Source organism: Leuresthes tenuis, unplaced genomic scaffold (genome assembly GCF_036924035.1).
Source record: "Leuresthes tenuis unplaced genomic scaffold, fLeuTen1.0.hap1 SCAF_6, whole genome shotgun sequence".
Classification (NCBI taxonomy): domain Eukaryota; kingdom Metazoa; phylum Chordata; class Actinopteri; order Atheriniformes; family Atherinopsidae; genus Leuresthes; species Leuresthes tenuis.
Window position 1 is genome coordinate 14,137,315 of NW_027325360.1, and position 18,589 is coordinate 14,155,903.

The following is an 18,589-nucleotide window of genomic DNA, read 5'->3' on the forward strand; positions in this document are numbered from 1 at the left end:
TAAGCATGTGCTGCTTTCAAGTTATTACCTTCTGAATTATGCAATCAAAGGCTCTATGAAGCTTGTCATGTGTGGATGCCAGTTTTCTGAAATCTCTGCGTGCCTCTAGGATTGGTATGATGATCTTGTAGACTTCATTCACTGCCTCATAGAGAGCACCCTGATGAGACACATCAATGCTGGTTAGACTGGTTCACACACAGAGTATGTATGGAGGGCACAGTTGGATTAAACACAAAACCGATGTTACCAACCCAAAACTACGATGAGAATGGACAAAAATGTATAAGAATTTGTATGAAATATTAATTTTAGATGTAATTATTTACTTATTTCTTCAAACTTAACATAAATGTATAAACAACAGGGTAGCTCGATTGTCTCACATTGCTGAAGAGCTCAGCAGCTTGCTCAAGCAATCCCACCAGGCCGTTCTCTGTGAAATAGCGTCCCGAGCACACGCCGTCCTCGTCTGGGGACAGGATGTCATCTGACACAGCCGACTCCTCCAGTACATTGGGGGAGATGTTCTGAGGAGAAAAATCAGTTGGCTAATCAATCTGTTAGTCCTCTTAATCAAATAATCAATCACATGGCTTAAAAGGACATGTCCTACAGTAGCAAAAGGAGCTAAATTGATGATCATCTAATCGATGACCTGCTGACTGCTGCAGGTTGGACTGAGCCAGAGCACTAAATCAAAACGGTACTGTGTGTGAGAAAGATCATCGGTGACACCGTCATCTTTGTTACTGTTGTAGCTGTTGGGTTTTAATCCAGGAAAATAGACTGCTTATGTGTTCCCAGAGGAGCACACTGCCTTTTACTTCCATTCATCTTCAGAAGTATTATGTCAAGCAGAAATATCAGGGGATCATATGTGTATGTTGCCTTGGAAATGTACAACTCCCGCCTTTGGACACACACAATCGATGCTGGAGGTATCTCAAGATTTGTGATGTGATTTCGCTATGTTCTGTGAAGGAAATTCTTCCTTAATTCCGCAAAACAACCTACAGTCACAACAAATAAATAACAATTGCTTCTATAGTGGCAATAACAGTCGTTTCTCAGTTTTTGTGTATTAACACACAGTGTGTTTGCTATAGGTTCCCTGCTATTTCTGTATGTATATTTGTGTCACCTACCTGGAATGTGACGCTGCCAACAGGGAGGTACTTGTGATCCTCCAGCATGCTGAGGTACTCAGCCACCAGGGCGGCAGCGTGGATCAGACACATGGCCGACTCAGTGTAGCACTTCCTGTTGTTGTGATTCTCTGCCATGTTCTGCAGCCAGGTCAGACGGAGGTCAGGAGACGTCTGATAGCCCTTCGCTATTCTGGGGTGTGAGGAAAAGAGGGGGGTAATTTTTTTCCCTCCCTAATTAAGATTAAAATCTTGTTTGATAACAACCTGGCCAAGAAAACTGTTACTGTACACGGTTCACAAACAAGTAAGGGCTCACTGCAGACAATCTATCATTCTAACTACATTTATGTCAGCATATTCTTGCATGTAATTGAAAAAAAGACAAAGAAAGAAAAGTTTAATACATCTGCAGTATAGATAAATAAATAAATGCTTCCTGTATCAATAATAACAGATAAAACATATCACAGGGGATTAACTAATATTTCAATGCAAACTGAAGTATGCAAGTTATGGCAAAGGTGTGCAGGTATGTACGTACATTTTTCAGCAGCGGCAAACATCTCAAAATTAAATGTGCACCAGAGAGTGAGTGCAGTAAAGTTGAAGAGATTAGGTTCTGTGTGTTTTATTGGCCACAAGACATGTCTGATGGAACGCGATTTCCCGTTTGTGAAATTACCGGATAATCGTTCATAGAGGCTGGCGGGTCACTGTACTACACATATACATGAAATCAAAAGAATCTGGAGACCAAACGTCGAGTATGTCCATGACATATGCGTGTTTGGGAGCCAGGAGGTGAGTGTAAGTAAGTGTGTGAAGTTACCAGGTCACACAGCTGACACTCACCAAGAGACTACAGCCAAAACCCATACAGAATGATAAATGAAACATATAGGCGACACTATGGCAAGTAGAGGTAAAGTGCCAAAATCAACAAGAGCACATGTATGCTCTCTTTGTCTCAATATTTCCCCGTCGTCGTCTCTCTCTCTCACTCTACCTCTCTCACACACGCACACACACACACACAGACATTTGTACACGCACTGTTTAGATTTGCATATACACAAAGCTAGATCAGAGGACTAAACTGCTACCACATGGTTACCATAGTGAGAGCAGCAAATAGAGGCAAAACAACCCAGACCACAGAGAAATAGGAACCAGCAGTGAACTACAAGGAGAAGCCAGAGAGTAATGAGAGAGACAATAATATAAAGAGAAAGACAGACGGAAACAAGAAAGCAGCCTATTTTCAGAGGTGCTTTGGGACTCTCACCTGTACATGAGGTCCATAAGCATCTCGGGATCTTCCTGAAACTCCCTCATCTTCACTGTGTCGGACAAAATACTGTTGAGGTTTCTTAGAAGCTCATCCACCTGACAATTCAGACATAAGCACACGGCAGGCTGTTATGATAAAATCTGTAACAACAATCACGGGTAATGTGTGCGACAGCTTGTACCTGTGAGGGAAGCTGAGTGTTCTGCATCTCTGCATCCTCCTCTGCGTAAGCCAAGATGGTGCGGAGGGAGCTTCGTAAGTGTTCCTCCTGGAAGTCTGATGACTTGCCCACCAGCGAGGCCAAAGACATGGTGACCTGCATCTTTATTCTTGAGAAGTTCTGAGGAAAAGAAAGGAAGCTAGGTGTTACTCATACATCGGTGTTAACATCTGACTTTCCACAGGATTTTAAAACTTTTTATGTTTCTATAACCTGAAGAAACAAGGTGCAATTTAATTCAACCACAAGGCAAGGTACAATAACTAATGATATCAGCCCCAACAATTAAACTTGGTAGAAATAGTTAGTTTTTGAAGTTGATGTTTTAAAAATAAGAATAGGGTGAGACTATGGTTGACAAGAGGTAGGATATGAGGACTAGATAACAAGCTTCTTATAGTGTGTAAAGAGAGCCTAAGACTCACTGACGTGCATCAAGAGCAAAGGCTGGACAATTAGGCCAGACATCCCAAAAGAGCTACTGCTGAGCAGATCTGTGAAAACCGTACAACCTGGCAATTATGGAAAGCTGTCAGAACAATGCAGTGCACAGTGCAGCATGGACCTACATAGTCACCGACTGGTTAGAGTGGTTATGAAGGCCAGAGGCCACAGTCAAAAGCAGCCACAGTGAGCCTGTGAACATCAGAAATGGAAACTACAAAATAAGTTGACCTAATATCACAAATTTAGCTTTTACATTACCTGACCAGCAGGGTATATGTGCATCATTTACTGGAGGAAGATGTGGCAGCAGGATGCACTACAGATGCACCATGCAGGAATACTTTTTGTCAGTAAAGCTAAAACTAATTGAATTGAGGAGAGCAGTTGGTGTGTAACTGAGAATTGCTGCTTCCGAGGATGCAACCAGTCCTCCTTTTTCATTTTGCATCTAAACAAAATTAAATTACCTGAAGTTTTGTGACACCCTTAAAAATAACAAAAGCCCCATAATAAAGATTATACTGAGACATATCGGCCGGATAACTGACAGAAAGATCAATAAATTAAATATAAGTTGCAATCATGCAATGAATTTAATTCTTTATGGTATGAAACTTTAATTTCTGGTAATTAAACAATTCTGCTTTCATGCTTCCTATATAGTGTAAACAATGAAACTGTGAAAATTAAGCAAGTTAAAATATGAATTAAAAAAAAAAACTTTGCATACTTCATTTTGTTGGTTGTATAGACGATATCAAGCACATGCATTTAAAGATCATTTGAATCATTCATCACTGTTTTCCAGCATATGGGTAAATGGTCCCAACAAATGTGTTGTTTTGAACTTGAAAAAAATGAATAAGAAATACTGGTAAGAGCTCCACTTTTTTTTGTTATGTTCGGTCTTTGTTTTCTGTTTCCCTCCTTTTCCTTGTCTCTCTATCTGAAAAAAAAAAAAAAACCTGTTCTGACAAACAACCCTCCATCTTCTGAAGAGGGGACTGCGAGAGAAAATGTGGCCACGAACGTGTGAAGTCCCATCTATCTCCAGCATGACCAGCTAAGCGGGAAATGATCTCCCATTAGCAGAGACATAATCACCCATGGATCATCTCTACGGCCCCATTCTGTTCAACTGAGCATGGAGCCAGAGCCTAACCACCCATCACTGCCCTCTAACTCAGTGTGTGCATTTGTGTGTGTGCTGAAAGCAGCCTAAATGATAGCTTAAGTCAACACATAACCCTCTTTGTCTTCTTTACCCTTATTTCAACTGCCTCCTTCTTCTCTGTCTCTCCTTTCAACCCGTCCAGAACTGGACACAACTATCTGTTTTTAGCTATGTTTTTCCAATGGTGGAACAAAAGCCTGGCTTTTTTCTTTTTTTTTTACATCTTATTTCCATTATCCAAAATTCAAGTAAAAGATTGAGAAAGGATAAAAAAAAAAAAAGAAAGTCTGTGTGACAGATGGAGAGCAAGACGTGGGCAGATAAAGGGATGAAAATGTAAATAAAGGAAGAGGTAGCGAGTAAGCTCTGTATGAATGAGTCATTCAGCTGCTACGTTAATTCAGATCACAGCTCCTTCTGTATACACCGTATAAACAAACATACGCTGGGACACGCAGAATGGAAATACTCTCTATAAACTGGCGATGTTTGTGAAAGTGTGCTCTGCAGTCCAGTGTCTGACTTTCATTAAAGCAAACAGACTGTAAACACAGGAAATATCGACCGCAACAGAGGTAATCGAACCGGCACAGAAAATGAAAGAAGATACTCCATCTCATACATCCTCTCCTTTTAGATCTGTCTTTTCTCAGTCCTGTCTTTTTCATTCTCCTCTAACGCTGTTTCACCTCTGGTAGAACACTCCTCTACCAGGATTTCCTTCTTTCCAGTCCCTCGAGGCACAAATACTTGGACATTTACATACATGTATGTACTGAAACACACACACATGCATACACACACACAAGGGCGGCTGTCATTAGTTAAAGAGGGGTAGGGCTATGGGGAGGCAGACAGTGACATATCTCTCTGCTCTCTACTTAGAGACACATCCTTCAGCAGAAAGTTTCTGCAGCACGCTCAAAATAGACATGGAAAAGACATTAAAGCTGAGCAGGAGAGGAAGAGCAGAGAAGATAGGATAAAGATCTAAGTGAATCCCTGCTTTAGTGTGTCTTGATGAGGATATATCACAAGCAATTCTGAACTCTTATGTGCATCTAAATCAAATTCAATCTGATGTAAATGCAGCTTCAGCTCAGCGTAAGACTTGCCTAACATTTGCTTTCCAATGGTGTTTGCATGCACATGGGCATCCTATGAACATACAAACGGGATCCTTTTGTATTTTGCATGTGTGATTGCTGGTCCACAATGTGTGTGTGTGTGTGTGTGTATATACTTACACTGGCATTACTATAGCTGTATCTCATTATGAGATAGAGGGTGGCACAGGCCTGGCTCCTGTTCTCATCAACAGGGCTGCTGCAGTACTGAAGCACCTTCTGGCACAGGTCTGCACACTGCTCCGCCTCCTCCTCAAACAACAGGTCACCAAACTGCACACAAATAAGATCAGATGCACAAGATGGTAGATACACAGACAAAAATAATTCTGGCTTTCATCAGCCGTTTTCCCACCCACGCAAACAAATAAGAACATTTCATTTAGACACTGATAGTGTTTGTGTAAACACACCAACCCACACCCCACCTTCTGAATTTTCACAGAGCATAATAAAAACACACTCAGACATGCACACACGCTAATATCAGAATGAAACTACCTTGATGACAAGTGCTCGGAGTGTGCTGAAGGTGTGAGAGAGGAAAGTGGTGCTCTGGTTGCAGGTGAGAGAGTGGAGTAACACCTTCAACACTCCGCCAACCACGCTGTCCTTACACTCAGACAAGGGCACCGCCTGGAAATGAGATAAAGAGAAAATTTACTAATCTTATCAGACAAATAATAACGCCTGGGGATAAACGACATTTCTACGACTTAATGCTCTCAAACAGCCCTAAACAAACCTGAGCAGGGGTCTGTTTCAACATCCTAACAGGAAGTTTACACATTTACCAATTTTGGAAAAAAATAAAATAAAATCAAAATCAGACTTTTTAATGGCATCGTCTGCTGGGCACCTCTGGAGTGTCAGTGAACATCCGTCGCTTTCATTTTCGGTGTGTGCAATACTTTTTTCAGCTGATTCAGCTTTTGAATTGGCATCATGGTGAGCTTTGCCATTAAGTAAAATGAGAAAAGCCCGGAGTACAAACAAGGTGTTTCAGGCAGTTCGGGGGCAGGATCTTGGTGTGAAATTTGCAACTCTGCACAAAAAAACTTTACAACATAACAGAAATGGAGGGGATAACCCAAAAAAATTCAACATTTGTATGCTCCCTCCACAGCTCCAATATATTGTGATATCATACAAAATACCACAATTTACCAACTGTGAAAAGATGTCATTAATTTATGGAACCTTCCATACAGCATTACTGCTTGCTTGGTAAAGGGTGACATCATACAACAATATAGACATCAACCTCGTTAAAAAATGTTGTTGACTTGTGGATCTTTTGTTTGTCATTTCAGCTGGTTTTCATTGTCAACTTCCATACTTCTCTAGATTTATAGTGTCTCCCTCTACCACCTCTAAACCCACACTTTGAATGTAATTTACTTGACAGAGATAATATCATTCAGTTTCATTCTTCTGGCAGAGATAGCCGTTTATTAAATATCAGATACTGGGACAGCCTACGTGCAGGTGAATATGAGAAGGTTTTCTGACCTGTATAATAGTCTCTAGCAGGTCCAACACTATGAGGTTTGCTTCTGTGGCTAAGTTCCCACTGATCACAGCCTCCTGGTCCAGCTCTGCTTTAGTTCTAAAGCGAGACAGAAATTGTGGCAAATATTTGTAGAAAAACAAAAAGAAACAAAAGGGATATGAAGAAAGACAGGTAGCAAGACTAGCATAGGTGATTCAAATAAAGATTTGAAAAGAAAGAAGGAAACAAACAACATACTTATCCTGTTTGTCATTGGTTTGTCGCCACTGAGTGAGATCTTTCCTCCAGCGCAGGTTCTCTCTCTGACCCAAAGTCCTATCTGACCCTGTCAGGGATCCAAAAGCAGCTAATTATTCAAAGGGCACGGATAGTGAGAAGACTTTCATGCATATTTACTGGTATATAGATGAAAAATTAACCTCCATCTTTGGGATACATGGGGTGGACTACTTACAATAATGTAAAGGTTTGACATTTAAAATTTTGCATGCGAGTAATGCAAAATACTAGAGTATCACAAGGAAATTTCCACAATATTCATATGACAGAAAAGAAATTTGAAGCTGCATTCCTTCAAAACAAAAACACGCAATGTGCATTACCGCCGACTCGTTTCATCATTTCCCCACGGGCTCCCATTCCTCTCAGCAGGGCTTCCTCTAGCTGCAGTTTAGCCTGCTGAGATTTCTGTAAGGCCTGGGTGCTTACTCTGTCGCCGCTTTGCTTACCCTGCAAATGTGCAAAAACACATAATCACCAGCTACAAACACAGGTATTCCTTAATAATAAACATTCACAACAAGACAAGGCATTCAAATACACAACCAGACGCTGGCTTCATGCAAAGTTTCCGTTGTCAGTTTTGAAAGCGTGAAATAAAATGAAAATGAAAATAAGCTATTGCAACAGCAGTGACACACAATCAATCAAAAGGAAGTCCGTGACTGACCCTGTACTCAAAGCAGGACACGCAGATAGTGAGGAGCTCCAGCAGTTTGTTGAGCTGTGAGGGAGGCATATCCACTGTCCAGCGCTGAATTAGACTCCGATCAGCATTCTTCATCACCCACAAGAAACACACCAAAAGGTGCCGACTGGTGTCTGCGGCCAAGGTGGCTATGGATTTACCTTGCTAGGAAGAGAAGGGGATAAAGAAATGATGCAAATTGCATAAAATAATGTAGCTCTTATTAAAGAAAATACATAGCGTCCATCTACAGTAAATCCCAAATGGAGCAAATACCTTAGAGTAAATATATGAGAGTGATAAATGAAAAACAAGATTTCAGATTGTATGCAGGTCATCCTTTTTTTTTCTTTTTTAATTCTATTTCAGGATAGATCTACTATTGATGTTCAACCCATGTTGTCACATATAGGATAGTATTCCAAAATGTTTGATGCATCTTAATCATACTTAAACCCAAAATAACATCTATAACACCATCAGTCTTTTATTCATTGAGATAAACAGAGTGTATTAGTAAGGGTATCTAACAATTCACAAGTTTCTCTAAATAACAAATGTGGTTGGTCCCGCTGGCTTTAGTGAAGTATAGTTCCCCTCTCCACATCAACAGGCGTCAAATCTACAGCAGATTAATTTACCTTCATTCTTGTGATGATAAATCACTGCTATGGATGGCTACTGCTGCTTCATTGTGTGGCAGCTTTGATAGATGTAGCCATTAACCTCCTGCTGCTGGAGGTGTCCCACCTATAACCTGGCTTCCAGAGCTTTCTACGGCCGGACTGAGTGAAGCTCACCAGAACCAATGTCAAATACTGTTGTGTGTGTGAACGAAAACATTACGAGTTTATTCTCTGAAAATATGCGTCAAGTGAAAAAGCACTTCTCTTGTAATGAGCCGATGATTCATAAACATGCTGTTCAAAGGTGAACTGCCAGATAATGAGGAACAAGAGTCCTGGCAGCCGTGTTTGGATTTATGACAGATGCCAGACCAATGGCTCATTCATATGAAAACCACTTTTTCCACAACAGTATGTCTTACAATAACATACAAGGGACTGATTCACCTCTTGGAAAGAAACAGAGGAAGAGGAAGAGAATGGCTGTGTTCAATTTTGGTGCCTTTGCTGTTGTAGCTTTGCTTGATGGATGTGTTTGTCAGGGAGGACGGCCCTTTTCACTTATGATGGCAATGCCTGCCCATAAAACATATCCTGCAGACATGTGCGTCTATGTGTATGTGTTTTTTCTTTTTTTTTTTGTTTTTTTTTTAAAAGGATGGATGAAGTGCATGTGTGGCTCTGACAGCTAATCAATCAGCCCTCATGCAGCTCACCTGTTGGGCAGCACAACACTCACAGATGCAGAGTCATACAAATGCACACGCGTGCACTTTTGAACTTTGGAAAACATTAAAAATCCGTTATCTTTCAAATCAAGAAAATAAGCACAATCGGCAAGACTTTACCAAGGATGCCATGGAGATGAGAACGTTTCGTCCCAGAGTGTTGAAGGGGTTCCCAGCGATCGCCATGGCAACAGACTGATTGATGGGTGTGACATTTTCAAGGTCATCCTCAGGTTCACCGCTCTTGTTTTTCCCACTGCGTGTGTCAGAAACTACAAAGACAAACAGGCCTCAGATATGTTGAATTGAAGGAGAGAGAAGGTACAGCCTTAACTATAGCATGGTAATTAGAAGTAAAACAGATGTAAGAATCAAGCATTAACTCATTCATGTCAGGGTTAGAGGAAGATAGATAGCTGTAGTCATATATGAAAATAGAAGTTTCCTAGGAGTGGATAATTGCAAATAAGTTAACCCATTAACTTTTGCCCTTAGTAGAACCAACGGTCACATTCCAATGTATTTATATCACCAGCACTTGGGTATTTTTTTCTTTTCTGTCCCAAATCTTCACAAAAGCTGCAGGACTATCAACTTAATTGTGTCCATGTTGTAGCTTGGAAAAACATTTGTAAAACAATCCTCATGTCTCGTCTGTCTATATAAATGTATATATGAAAACAGCAGACGATGACCTGAACTTTATGAATGAACAGTATTGGTGTAAGTCAATTTGTGCGTCGTTATGTACCAGTAAAATCCAGGTAGTTTGTGGAGTCTATAATGATCCCCACCAGAGGGAGGTAGAGAGTAGCCACCTTCGCTCTGACCTCAGGTTTAATACAGCGGTGATCCAGATCATGAGAACACAGCAGGCTGGAAATTGCATTGATAGCCTTTCTCTGAACCTTCCCCCTGCAAACACAGACACAATTTATCAGCTTGAATGAATCCAACACCTATAAGAATAAAGTTACCTATATCTGCAGCGGTTACACAGCATAAATGATTGAAATGAATGTGTGTTATTGAATATCATGTTTTTTTCTGTGGAAAAGTTTAAAATGAGTTAACGGCCAATACAACTTTGCAATAACAAAGTAATAAGATGGCATCAGGTGGGAGGTGAAAACAAACTGACAGTGACTATGACTCCTACCCCTCTGACTCCATGTCGAGTGCCGCACTAAGTTCTGTTAGAAGCAGACCAGTGAGGTAATGCTGCTGCTTGAATTCCTGAGAAAGATCAAACAGCGCTAAGATCCTCTGCTGCTCCTGGAAACTGCATGAACCGGAGCTCTGCATAGAAAGTTGACATGAGGGAGTGACACACACAATGTTAGTTGCACAAGCAAAATATGCCTTTTAATGGAGTACTTTTCAAATAGCTCTTTATAAACTGAATCGTATTTAGTGCATCGAATGTCTCCTTCACGCCTCTCATATTTGCATTTCTGAGATCTCTTAAATGGCTATTTACAAGAATCAACCTCCAAATATCTTCCCATCTTGCCTTTTTACGTCATTTTCACAGCCATAATTCCATTCTGAAAGAAAAATCTACGGAAAGAAGGTATCGTCTGCTGGGACAAATACACTGGAGCTGATGAAACAATCATCTGAGGTCCTGAATTACCAATGCATAATCTTAACAGGGAAATGGGCACACCTGTGAGGAGATTGATGGACATGGTGAGGCAGGTGCAGAGGCAGGGCTGCTGAAGAAGAGGCAAAGGTTGAGGTAGTGCTCATGACTGCAGAGGATTCGCAGGAACTCCAGACGCATGCTGATCAATGTTGGCATCGAAACGCTCTTTGCTGACATCTGTAAAATCATTATCATTATAACTATCATAAAAGCATTTTTCTTTCGGTTCTCACAAAGGAATTTATGGTATTTTGTCAGCACTCTTCTACCTGGTTGCAATAGTTTTTCACTAGCTGGAAAACGAATCCTCGGTCCATGAGAGACAGCAGATCATAGAGGAAGAAGGCCAGGCTGATGTTGACTTTCTCGGCCTGCTCTACCTCCTGTAACGACAGTCAACAAACAGCAATCAGTGAGCTGCACTGACCGGATCTTGCAGGCATTCTACCTGAGCAAGCTGAGCTTTTGACACCCAAAGAGACATATAGTTAGCGTCTTCTCCCCTCTATTATATAGAGGACACTGAGAACAGGTGCACTTGAGCAGAAACTGCTTCTGCCCAACAAAACCTACAGAAGTCCTGTTAAAGAGGTTTGGGATGAGAGTCAAAGAGATGGTGCTTGAATTACAGTGCTGATATCATTTTCATCCTTTTATTTTTTTTTTCTCTTACCTTTTGTTGTTTGACGAGAATGGTGCAAATTTCAGCTGTAACCACAGAAACAATGGTGGTGATGTCATCTTTAAACCGGTCAGAAAAGCGACTTCTTCGAGGAACGCTCTGCTTGTCCAGCTGAGACACGTGCTGAGCCATGCTTTTTACCTGAAACAACACCACACATGTAGCATCAGAAAAACGTGAAACAGGGAAAAAAACACCAGTGAGACGCAGTGCACAAAGTGTGAGCACAGACAGAGCAACTGTTAGGAATACTGTATATATGCAACTTCACAACTCCTCAAGAAATCTGACAGGTGCAAACACTGATGTGATGAGAAAGGATGTGCAGGTTTTAAAAGAATATATTTTGATTATTCGCATTGGCTTCGTGAAATTAGAAAAGAGGCTTTTTTTTTTTAGTTAAAGTAAACCCTAAACCTTTCCAGAGAGGGTGAGGGCAGAAATAGAAATAAAATAAGACGAGAGAGTATGAATGTGAGTGATAATTTACCTTAATTTTAAAACAGAAATCGCACCATAAGTCCCATCGTAATTTTTATATTAGAATCCTCTTTAACCGCTCTTTTATTAATGCCATTATACAGCTGCTCCTATCATTTATCTCATTAATCTCTTTGGCACATGGCCACGAGGTCATCTACCTACTTATGAGTGAGTTTTATTGTGTCATCGTTTGTCATTTATGTAATGAAGTGTCAATAGATAAAAAAAAAATTAAAATTAAAAAAAAGCTCTGCTAAACAAATAACTTAGAAACACTGACCAGCAGCTCAAAGAAGAACCAGGCATATTTGTAAGCGTTTTCTCTGCAGACACCCGCGCTGACGACCATTTGCAGGGCCAGCTCCTCATGAAACTGCTGCAGGGAGGAAAATACACAAACTGCACTGAGAACAAGACACAGCAGAATAAAAAGCACCAAAAAACAACACGACCACTTGTATCACTACAATTCATTCTAGACATAAGGAAAAAAACGTTGACTGAAATCTGACACAGTACCAGTGCCCCCAGTGTTAGACTCCCACCTTGTGGCTGCCAGGGGGAGCTGGAGGCTCAAACGCTCTCCTTGTTAAGTTGCACAGCAGAATGGTTCACATGTGGGTACTCTTGAATGCATCCAAAACATTGAAACACTTTGAAAGTAAATCTGAACAAAAGAATAACCATTCACCTGTGAGCCATAGCGCTATAGTTCTTCTTCAACAAAAAACACAGACAGGAAAACTGTTTTTATGACGTTTAAAGTCTGCTCTAAATAGTCTGCTATATCTTTGCTACGTCAACATTAACTATTGCAACATTTAAGAAGCTTTTTGCTTTAAAAGCTACAATAAAGGTTTTAAGCAGATCGTTAAACCGTTTGATGCATTGCATCATGGCATTAATTGCTTCTTCTATTTTATCTTTAGTGTGTACCACAGCATATTATTGCATAACTGAGTTTCAAATTTCAACTTTGATCATTCGGATAAATGGGAAAATAAGGCTACGATCATAAAGTAATCTGTACACAAATCACTGCTTAGAAAAATGGGAAGATTATCACCTACAGTTTTTTTTGTTTTTTTCTGGGAATCATCTGAGAACCAACTTTCAAATAAAACTCATTTGGATGGACTATATCAAGATGTACAAAGCATCTTACTCTGACACAAATTCCATATCAGTGCCATTTAATCAGTTCACCTTTGAATTTCCCTCTTAAGCAAACAATCAATATTACCATCCAAGGTCTTCAGATCAGTCCGATTTTAAAGCCGATAAACTGAAAACAGATGCTACGTTTATCATCTGCATCTATTTCTTTTCTATTACTATGCAAATAAGGTGCTCCAAACTAAACATAGAGCTTGTGGTTATCTTTCCACTTTTGGAAATGTACATATTTAACCTTAAGAGATATTTTAGTTTACAAGATCTCTGATAACAAAAAGATAATGTTTGAATCGTCTGCCTTTAGTAGACGACTAAAAAGAACATTTGTTGAAAAATTGCATGAATAGGAACCTCCAATACTACAGCCATGACAAAGCATAGATAGGAAATGTAAATATTATGGAAAAACTGACATTTTGATTGAAAAACTAATGGAAACCTTCTTTAGTATATGACAATAATGGATCTCCTTCACTGTAAATGACAAGCGTGCAGTAATGGATTAAGCCGGGAACAATGTTGACACAAAGTTAAGAAAAGCAGGAGAAATGTACACCCAAGTGACCCATAGTATGTAGCTAGTTCAATGCCCTTAACTACAAGCCGTGACCCTGCTTTGTGAGCCTTCCTGTCTCTGTCTTTCTTGATACTGTCGAACAAAGGCAAAAAAATGCCTAAAAACATAATCACTAAAAAGAAAAAGAAATACACAATTTATCCCACGTGATGCTCATACTTTGCATGTTTCTTCTTTCTCTTCCTCCGTAAAATATACTGTACTTATAAAAAGTGGGGGAAAGGTTACAGAAAAGCAGTACCTTTCTGTTGGAAGGTCTGGTGCTTCCTGCGGGGTTCTGATGGTTGTTTACATCCACATAGGTGGACATGCGGCTGCCTGGGTTGTTGAGACCCTGGAGACAGAAAGTTCCATCACATTGAATGTGATGGATGCATTCATTAGTGTGGGTGTCTAATGGTCTATTACAATGCCTAATGTACTGTGGGGATGATCAGCAAATGGCTGTTTTGTGTGTATGATCAGGCTTGCTGTGGAATTAGGATATACAGTACATTCTGTACTGTCTTGTGTATGCTGGAGTAAAATGTAAATCCATAAATTAGCCTGGTGAAATATGGAGTCAGTGAAAACTGGGTTAAGCTTAGTAAAGATTAAAGTCATCAGTACCTTGGAAGAAAGAATATTTTTGACTTCAGCGTCCTCAGCAGAGGTGTGCGGACCAGGGATGTCAGGGTTGCTGCTGCTGCGGATTCTGGACTGTAGAAGCATAGTCCCAACTGTGGCAGCTGTGGCCCGGCCCATGGTGCTGTAACGGCTCTCTGCTGAAGGTACTGAACTCCCTGAACCTGAACAAAGGTTCACACGAGAGAAGATTAAATTGTTATTCTTGAAACGATGACAGCAAATATGATACTCAAAGGAATAAATGATTACTTCAGTACCTGCACTTTGCATGTCTCGAGGGGGATCAGGCAGACGAAACACCCAGTACAGGTAAGTCGCCAAGAGGCTGTTCCTGCCCTGCTGATCCCTGATCAGCTCCTGGCTGTTATGAAGACTGTTGACAATAGACACCACTGATTCAAAGGCTATCTGGGCCAGATTAGCTGTAGAACACAAAACATAGATATAAACATGCACATATAAATGTTACATTAGTCAAGGATGAGAACAGTGGTTCCAGAGTAAATCCTCACCGGTCTGGCCAGCAATTAACATAGGCTGCATGATGAGGGTGAAGAGCTTATCCAGCACCCAGTGGAGAAAGAGGACCAGAGGCTCTAAGCTGGAGGAGGACAGGGATATGATGCTGAGCTTCAGTTCATGCTCCAGCTTGTTCTCCGGAATTTTCTCCTCTCTGACCCGCAATGGGAATGTAGCTCCACCCTCCAGTGCATGGCAGAGGGTGAAGAAACGCTCCAGGTGGTTGTCCTGGTACAGGACAGGAATGATTTGTTACAGTGCGAGACTTGTATGGGAAGCAGAGAGCAAAAAAAAAAGCAACAAGGGAATGAAGAAAGAGACAATGTGTAGAAAATGTGTAGTGCTTCCGGGAGGAGTAACAGCCGAGTGACAGTTCTTGTACTTGTCTGTGAATTGATGTGTAGCCTAAAAGCCTAAAAGGCAGGAAGAGGCAGGAAGACAGAGTGAGCAAAAAAGCCACTGTGTAACTGTTGGTGTCTCTGACAGTTTTTCACCTGAGTGTGTACAGATGATACAGCCTGGACCTCGAGGTTAAAAAGTCCTTTGTGACTCTCCATCCACTTGACCGGAGGGACCTGAGCAGGAAGTTTCTACAAAACAATGGTCATATAAATATATCTTTGTTCAGTCTGTAATAAATCTTTACTTGCAAAAACACGTTTTTTTTTCACAGGAAAAAAAAAGCAGTTTTGAGCTTCTATATAGCATCATACGAAGGCTCAGAAGGAATCTTTATGTGTGAACCAAAGATGCAGATATGTGTACCTCTGGTGTGTGCAGTGAGTAGTTGACAGGAAGTCGCTCCAAGACAATGGGCAAACAGAACTGACCAGTCTGCAGCCGGTCACTGTACAACATGGGTAGCCACTGTATCAGAGGAAAACAGCAGATTTAGTACGCCAGCTCAGCTTATATGATCAAAACTGATAAAAATGCTGACATCAGACACAAAACACTTTGGGTTCTGAGCTTGAATTAAACAAAAGGAGGTTAAAAAAGGAGTCTTACTGAATAGCCAATGAGTGTCTCGCAGCTGCCACTCTGGTTCTGTTTCTGCTGACAGCTGATGTGGTAGAAAGTGAACAGCAAGTGATGTCTCTCCGTCAAACAGGCTGGAAGAGCAAATTTCACTTCCTCGTAGAAGTCTGGAGACCTGAGAAGTAGAAGACAGGAATTAACAAAGGACTTCAAAACAAAGGAAAAGAAAGATGAGCGAACGAGTTATATTATAACAGGTCAGTAACATGATTCCATAGTCTGGAATAGAAACTAAAATTTGGAGAAATGCAAGCAATCGAGTATAGATGCTGCTTCCTCTGCTTTTCTGTGTGAACTTGCATATATGTCTTATGGTCTGAGGCCTATGTGTACTTTACAGAAAATCCCAACTGTGTAGGAAACTGTGTTATAGCACAATTACGTGTACTTGCTTGTTATGGTAGGTAACAGGAGTGTAAACCTCTTGTAAAAACTCAGGGCCACTTGATTTTCCAAAAATGACCTAAAACAAACAAACAAACAAACAAAAAAGAGCACATGCAGACAAAAAGTGAATAAATAAATACATTTCTTCACATTATAAATCTGCATTGAACATCTTCGTAGGCTGACATTGTCCAGGCTGTCCATCTGTGCCAGTGATCCTGCGATTACTGTGACAAGTGCTCGAAAACAATTGCATGTGCACATTAGGACTTTTACATCTTAACAGTGCTGTGAAACAGCTACACTCACAGGCAGAGCACAGCCAGGGTCCTCTCCACTCATAAACTGGATTTTGATGGTGATGTTTCTCGCCGATGTAAGTCTGTTGACAAAATTCAGCCTCTGGGGGTAAACATAGATCAAGTTCCTAAGGAGACACATACATGGAGAGAATGAGTGCCTGGAAGACCTTCGGTTTAATTATTGTAAAGGAACAAAAAAAAAAAAAAACCTGAATGTGAAACAAAGCAGTTCCAGTATATATCACTAGATGGTGCCATCCAACAAGCACCAATATAGTCATCTCGTTGTAAGGAGACAGTAATGTCAGAGAAATGTCACCGTAGCCAGTAATTTCCTGTGGAACTCTGTGGTTTTAATAAAACACTGTAATCTGTCCTGAAACCTGGAGTACAGGCAAGTACCACCGGATTCCACAGAACAAATGCTTAGGTAATGCCACTGTAATGTAATCACCATGCAGGGAACTTGTTTACAAGTGTTTATTTACAAACTAAATCATTTTGAGCCCTGAGTGGAAGAGCTTGACGAGACCGATGCCCGAGTATTAAACTCCAAAGTATGCTTAAACACAAGTAGTACATTAAGGAAGCAAAGCCACAATGTGACGTCACATTCTTGACAGACTAATGCATCTCCACCGTTCCTGTTGCCTCAGGCCTTTAAGAGAAATAATCTGTCTGTAAGAGCAAACAAACCCGTTTAAACCTCATTCCACGAATAATGCATTTCTGAAGCTTGTTTGCATTTCCTCTTATGGGGGTGTAAGTCTCACAAAGGCAGCTTTTCCTCTTCTGAAAGTCTTATCAATTTTTATTCTTTTTTTTTTCCCCCCAACTACAGTGACTGTGTGAAAGAAAGAATGTATTCAAAACACTCACATATGATATCCTCCAACCCACCTGTAAATGTTGTGAGGGACATAAACCTCGCTGGAGGGGAACTCCAGCACCTCTTTTATTGGCCGAATGTTTTTCTCAGCCACAGGTATGAGAGGGATAAGCTCGGGGGACAAACTGGCCTGCGGCGTGTCATGAATTGGAGACATGTCCAGCTTTATGCAACCTGGAAGACGAAACACAAGTCGAGTCCCGAATACTGGAGACAATAAATGCGCACACAAATTAAGGAAGGGATCTGGATTTCAGGGAACTGCATCTTAAACTTGAGTTATGTGAGGAGATCAATAGCGCTGTTAGAGTGAAACTGCTCTTTTCAGCTTAAGGCTTCTGTCAACAACCAGACAGCTAAGCATAAAGACCATCTTGCTTTAAAAAGCTTTCTAAATTCATCCTCTAATTTCAATCCGTTTCATCTGCACAAAAGTCCAGGTGTGAAAAGTTCCTCTTCTGGATTTAGATTTAGTTTTAGAATTATAATAATCTATTCAATTAGTTTTTTCCTTTAGTTTTTGCATTTCTACACTTTCTGTCCAGCCTTTGTGCCAAGTGAAGCAAATCAGCTGACGCCAACAAATAAACACGAGAGCGCTATCGGTCTTCTCAATTCTCGACAAGAAGAGAAGTGAACCCCAAATCAAGATTTGGCTACACTTCAGTGGGATGACAGCTGACCTGGTATCGTCTTGACTCTCCTCTGCGGAGTTGAAGTTTTCTTAATCTCAGCCAGGAACTTCAGCAAATCCTCGTCACTTAGACGATCTCCTTCCTGTCACAAAAATATGCAGAGACTTATTTTTCTCATTTTAAATGAAAGGCCAAGGTTAAATGCATCATTTCCAGCAGAATTTTTCACAGCCATAGTTTCATGGTAGAAACATCACAGGAAGTGGATGGAATGCATCGCATTGCCTTTTTGATTAACAAATTAGGCGAGGCCACGGCATAATCACAAGCTTGTCCGTTTGTCACACTGGATATTGATAGTCTAGGAAGTTTCTATTTGTGA

General features: G+C 40.7%; 1 protein-coding gene across 3 annotated transcripts in view; it reads right to left on the bottom strand.

Annotated features, from left to right (window-relative positions):
* Window positions 1–18,589, bottom strand: part of dock8 (dedicator of cytokinesis 8) — a 52,444-nt gene that overhangs the window by 9,354 nt on the left and 24,501 nt on the right. For 2 of the 3 annotated variants that reach the window (XM_072387742.1, XM_072387744.1), the window contains 29 exons: window positions 18,256–18,349; window positions 17,584–17,746; window positions 16,691–16,808; window positions 16,387–16,457; window positions 15,965–16,109; window positions 15,722–15,823; window positions 15,451–15,546; window positions 14,950–15,184; window positions 14,695–14,859; window positions 14,420–14,598; window positions 14,052–14,144; window positions 12,338–12,433; window positions 11,566–11,715; window positions 11,162–11,275; window positions 10,914–11,069; window positions 10,404–10,543; window positions 9,996–10,159; window positions 9,365–9,516; window positions 7,873–8,055; window positions 7,526–7,652; window positions 7,161–7,248; window positions 6,923–7,019; window positions 5,912–6,046; window positions 5,531–5,683; window positions 2,624–2,782; window positions 2,437–2,537; window positions 1,149–1,341; window positions 387–530; window positions 29–160 (listed from right to left, as the gene is read on the bottom strand). In XM_072387742.1, the coding sequence (XP_072243843.1) occupies window positions 29–160; window positions 387–530; window positions 1,149–1,341; window positions 2,437–2,537; window positions 2,624–2,782; window positions 5,531–5,683; window positions 5,912–6,046; window positions 6,923–7,019; window positions 7,161–7,248; window positions 7,526–7,652; window positions 7,873–8,055; window positions 9,365–9,516; window positions 9,996–10,159; window positions 10,404–10,543; window positions 10,914–11,069; window positions 11,162–11,275; window positions 11,566–11,715; window positions 12,338–12,433; window positions 14,052–14,144; window positions 14,420–14,598; window positions 14,695–14,859; window positions 14,950–15,184; window positions 15,451–15,546; window positions 15,722–15,823; window positions 15,965–16,109; window positions 16,387–16,457; window positions 16,691–16,808; window positions 17,584–17,746; window positions 18,256–18,349 (3,945 nt within the window). The remainder of the gene's footprint in view (window positions 1–28; window positions 161–386; window positions 531–1,148; window positions 1,342–2,436; window positions 2,538–2,623; window positions 2,783–5,530; window positions 5,684–5,911; window positions 6,047–6,922; window positions 7,020–7,160; window positions 7,249–7,525; window positions 7,653–7,872; window positions 8,056–9,364; window positions 9,517–9,995; window positions 10,160–10,403; window positions 10,544–10,913; window positions 11,070–11,161; window positions 11,276–11,565; window positions 11,716–12,337; window positions 12,434–14,051; window positions 14,145–14,419; window positions 14,599–14,694; window positions 14,860–14,949; window positions 15,185–15,450; window positions 15,547–15,721; window positions 15,824–15,964; window positions 16,110–16,386; window positions 16,458–16,690; window positions 16,809–17,583; window positions 17,747–18,255; window positions 18,350–18,589) is intronic. The other variant, XM_072387743.1, reaches the window with a different exon arrangement.